This window comes from Penaeus japonicus, unplaced genomic scaffold (assembly GCF_977035675.1).
Source record: "Penaeus japonicus unplaced genomic scaffold, GWHDUDI00000001_assembly GWHDUDI00000025, whole genome shotgun sequence".
NCBI lineage: Eukaryota > Metazoa > Arthropoda > Malacostraca > Decapoda > Penaeidae > Penaeus > Penaeus japonicus.
In genome coordinates, this window is record NW_028234427.1 from 14,601,162 (window position 1) to 14,606,161 (window position 5,000).

The 5,000-nt window shown below is 34.3% G+C and overlaps 1 protein-coding gene across 1 annotated transcript in view; it reads right to left on the reverse strand.

Annotated features, from left to right (window-relative positions):
• LOC122251773 (uncharacterized) overlaps positions 1-5,000 on the reverse strand; it is a gene marked incomplete in the record, with an annotated part of 51,085 nt that overhangs the window by 43,067 nt on the left and 3,018 nt on the right. The window contains 1 exon segment of the mRNA XM_086551717.1: positions 59-163. Coding sequence (XP_086407843.1) covers positions 59-163 — 105 coding nt within the window.

The following is a 5,000-nucleotide window of genomic DNA, read 5'->3' on the forward strand; positions in this document are numbered from 1 at the left end:
GTGATGCTATACCGGACCACTTCTCCTGTGAGGGAAAGAGGAAAGTGTGATGCTATACCGGACCACTTCTCCTGTGGGGGAAAGAGGGAAGTGTGATGCTATGCCGGACCACTTCTCCTGTGAGGGAAAGAGGGAAGTGTGATGCTATACCGGACCACTTCTCCTGTGAGGGAAAGAGGAAAGTGTGATGCTATACCGGACCACTTCTCCTGTGGGGGAAAGAGGGAAGTGTGATGCTATGCCGGACCACCGGATGCGTCTTTCATTTGACTGTGTATGGGATGTCCGGGTTGAAATGCGTCGGGAAAAAAGGCTGTTTGTATCGGCTAAGACATGCACGAGGCCGGAGAAAAAGCGAGCTGTATCCGGCATTCCTTCTTTATGGTAGAAGCAGTATATATATATATATATATATATATATATATATATATATATATATATATATATATATATATATATATATGTGTACATATATATGTAGATATATGTATACATATATATGTGTGTGTAGATATATACATATATATATGTAAATATATATGTATATATATATATATATATATATATATATATATATATATATATATATATATACCTATATTTACGTTTGTATATGTATATACAATATACAGAATTTTATGTGTATATATGTGTGCGTGTGTGTGTGTGTGTGTGTGTGTGCGCGCGCGCATCATAAGTTCCAAAACAAACTCTCAACTAATATACAATAACAATATATTGTTGAGAAAGTAAATAGTTCTAGCAGTTACAAAAGAAGGTGAACAACATTACCGTTACAGGATCTCGCTACGTTTCCGGCGACATTATTAATCAAGTAATTATTCAAGTAATCACTACCAGTCAACTAAGATTATCAATAATGACCCTTGCCATTACATATACAGTGATGACTGAAGACTTTATTGAGATTCATACCAATAACGCTTGGCATTAGAAATATAGGAATGACTGAAGATTATATTGGTAAAGACCTTAGCAGTTATAAAAGAAAAAAACTGATTATACGTTTTGAGATAACAAATACCAATGAATAGATAAATGTACCAGTATCAAAAATATTCATATGAAAAGTTACGGCGATGGTAATGAGCAGCAAAAGAAAAACAAAGAAAAGAAAAGACATGGTAACATTGTAAGAACAACAGAAACAACATTAGTAATTATAATGACAAATGAACAGCAACAACTATTATGACTGATATGATGATAATAATGATCATATTGATAATAACAATATTAATAATAATAATACTGATATAGTGATAATGACAACTACAACAATAACAACAATAAGGATGAAGATGATATTGATAACTACTAATGATAATAATAATAACCACAATGAAAATAATTTACTGATTATGATATACCCAAAGATATATACCACGAAATTACTGAAACAACAGTAAAACAATAATTGAAATATTAATCACAGAATCAGTTACAAAAAGATTGACAATTACCAGGGAGCAATTATAACTTCATTGTTAATTACACAAGACTTGATGCCAATTGTTTAAATGAACCGAATAGCAATAACTATCTCTTTTTTTTGCTTTTGAAAGTGTAAAATTACAACAAAAATGGCCACGATGTTCTAAAGCTAGTCGAAAAGGATAAGATAAAATCAAAGGTGATTAATAACAGTCAGATTACAATAACAGATAAAATCAAGGGTGAGTGATTAAAGACAGAGAGATTACGAAGGTGATTCATAACAGAGATCACAACAAAGGGTAAACAATAACACAGAAAGAAAGAAGGAAAAAGAAAATAGTGTAGTTCATAACAGACAGAGATCAGAATAAGTGTGACCGCAAAAGAGCACAATCAAAACAAGGGTAACAACCATAACAGAAAGAGAAGAAAACAAAGACAAAAAAAGGAAGCCACATAAGATAAAAGACAAAACAAAGGAACCCACATAAGAAAGAAATCAAAACAAAGGAAGCCACATAAGAAAGAAATCAAAACAGAGGAAGCCACATCAGAAAGGAATCAGCACAAAGGAAGCCACATAAGAAAGGAATCAAAACAAAGGAAGCCACATCAGAAAGAAATCAAAACAGAGGAAGCCACATCAGAAAGGAATCAAAACAAAGGAAGCCACATAAGAAAGGAATCAAAACAAAGGAACCCACATAAGAAAGGAATCAAAACAGAGGAAGCTACATAAGAAAGGAATCAAAACAAAGGAAGCCACATAAGAAAGGAATCAAAACAAAGGAACCCACATCAGAAAGAAATCAAAACAGAGGAAGCCACATAAGAAAGGAATCAAAACAAGGGAAGCCACATCAGAAAGAAATCAAAACAAAGGAACCCACATCAGAAAGAAATCAAAACAAGGGAAGCCACATAAGAAAGAAATCAAAACAAGGAAGCCACATAAGAAAGAAATCAAAACAAGGGAAGCCACATAAGAAAGAAATCAAAACAAAGGAACCCACATCAGAAAGAAATCAAAACAAGGAAGCCACATAAGAAAGAAATCAAAACAAGGAAGCCACATAAGAAAGAAATCAAAACAAGGAAGCCACATAAGAAAGAAATCAAAACAAAGGAAGCCACATAAGAAAGGAATCAAAACAAAGGAAACCACATAAGAAAGGAATCAAAACAAGGGAAGCCACATCAGAAAGAAATCAAAACAAGGAAGCCACATAAGAAAGAAATCAAAACAAGGGAAGCCACATAAGAAAGGAATCAAAACAAGGAAGCCACATAAGAAAGGAATCAAAACAAGGGAAGCCACATAAGAAAGGAATCAAAACAAGGAAGCCACATAAGAAAGAAATCAAAACAAGGAAGCCACATAAGAAAGAAATCAAAACAAGGGAACCTACACCAGAAAGAAATCAAAACAAGGAAGCCACATAAGAAAGAAATCAAAACAAAGGAAGCCACATAAGAAAGGAATCAAAACAAAGCAAGCCACATAAGAAAGGAATCAAAACAAAGGAACCCACATAAGAAAGGAATCAAAACAAGGGAACCTACACCAGAAAGAAATCAAAACAAGGAAGCCACATAAGAAAGAAATCAAAACAAGGGAAGCCACATAAGAAAGGAATCAAAACAAAGCAAGCCACATAAGAAAGGAATCAAAACAAAGGAACCCACATAAGAAAGGAATCAAAACAAGGGAAGCCACATCAGAAAGAAATCAAAACAAGGAAGCCACATAAGAAAGAAATCAAAACAAGGGAAGCCACATAAGAAAGGAATCAAAACAAAGGAAGCCACATAAGAAAGGAATCAAAACAAGGGAAGCCACATAAGAAAGGAATCAAAACAAGGAAGCCACATAAGAAAGAAATCAAAACAAGGGAACCTACACCAGAAAGAAATCAAAACAAGGAAGCCACATAAGAAAGAAATCAAAACAAGGGAAGCCACATAAGAAAGGAATCAAAACAAAGGAAGCCACATAAGAAAGAAATCAAAACAGAGGAAGCCACATAAGAAAGGAATCAAAACAAAGGAACCCACATCAGAAAGAAATCAAAACAAGGGAAGCCACATAAGAAAGAAATCAAAACAGAGGAAGCCACATAAGAAAGGAATCAAAACAAAGGAAGCCACATAAGAAAGGAATCAAAACAAAGGAACCCACATAAGAAAGGAATCAAAACAAGGGAAGCCACATAAGAAAGGAATCAAAACAAAGGAAGCCACATAAGAAAGGAATCAAAACAAAGGAAGCCACATAAGAAAGGAATCAAAACAAAGGAACCCACATAAGAAAGGAATCAAAACAAGGGAAGCCACATAAGAAAGGAATCAAAACAAAGGAAGCCACATAAGAAAGGAATCAACGAAAAAACAAGGGAACTACCCCAGAAAGAAACAAAGGAAGCCACATAAGAAAGGAATCAAAACAAAGGAACCCACATAAGAAAGGAATCAAAACAAGGGAAGCCACATAAGAAAGGAATCAAAACAAAGGAAGCCACATAAGAAAGGAATCAAAACAAAGGAAGCCACATAAGAAAGAAATCAAAACAAGGGAAGCCACATAAGAAAGGAATCAAAACAAAGGAAGCCACATAAGAAAGAAATCAAAACAAGGAAGCCACATAAGAAAGAAATCAAAACAAGGGAAGCCACATAAGAAAGGAATCAAAACAAAGGAAGCCACATAAGAAAGAAATCAAAACAAGGAAGCCACATAAGAAAGAAATCAAAACAAGGGAAGCCACATAAGAAAGGAATCAAAACAAAGGAAGCCACATAAGAAAGAAATCAAAACAAAGGAAGCCACATAAGAAAGAAATCAAAACAAAGGAAGCCACATAAGAAAGGAATCAAAACAAAGGAAGCCACATAAGAAAGGAATCAAAACAAAGGAAGCCACATAAGAAAGGAATCAAAACAAAGGAAGCCACATAAGAAAGAAATCAAAACAAGGAAGCCACATAAGAAAGAAATCAAAACAAGGGAAGCCACATAAGAAAGAAATCAAAACAAGGAAGCCACATAAGAAAGAAATCAAAACAAAGGAAGCCACATCAGAAAGGAATCAAAACAGAGGAAGCCACATAAGAAAGAAATCAAAACAAGGAAGCCACATAAGAAAGAAATCAAAACAAGGGAAGCCACATAAGAAAGGAATCAAAACAAAGGAAGCCACATAAGAAAGGAATCAAAACAAAGGAAGCCACATAAGAAAGAAATCAAAACAAGGAAGCCACATAAGAAAGAAATCAAAACAAGGGAAGCCACATAAGAAAGAAATCAAAACAAGGAAGCCACATAAGAAAGAAATCAAAACAAGGGAAGCCACATAAGAAAGGAATCAAAACAAAGGAAGCCACATAAGAAAGGAATCAAAACAAAGGAAGCCACATAAGAAAGAAATCAAAACAAGGAAGCCACATAAGAAAGAAATCAAAACAAGGGAAGCCACATAAGAAAGGAATCAAAACAAATGAAGCCACATAAGAAAGAAATCAAAACAAAGGAAGCCACATAAGAAA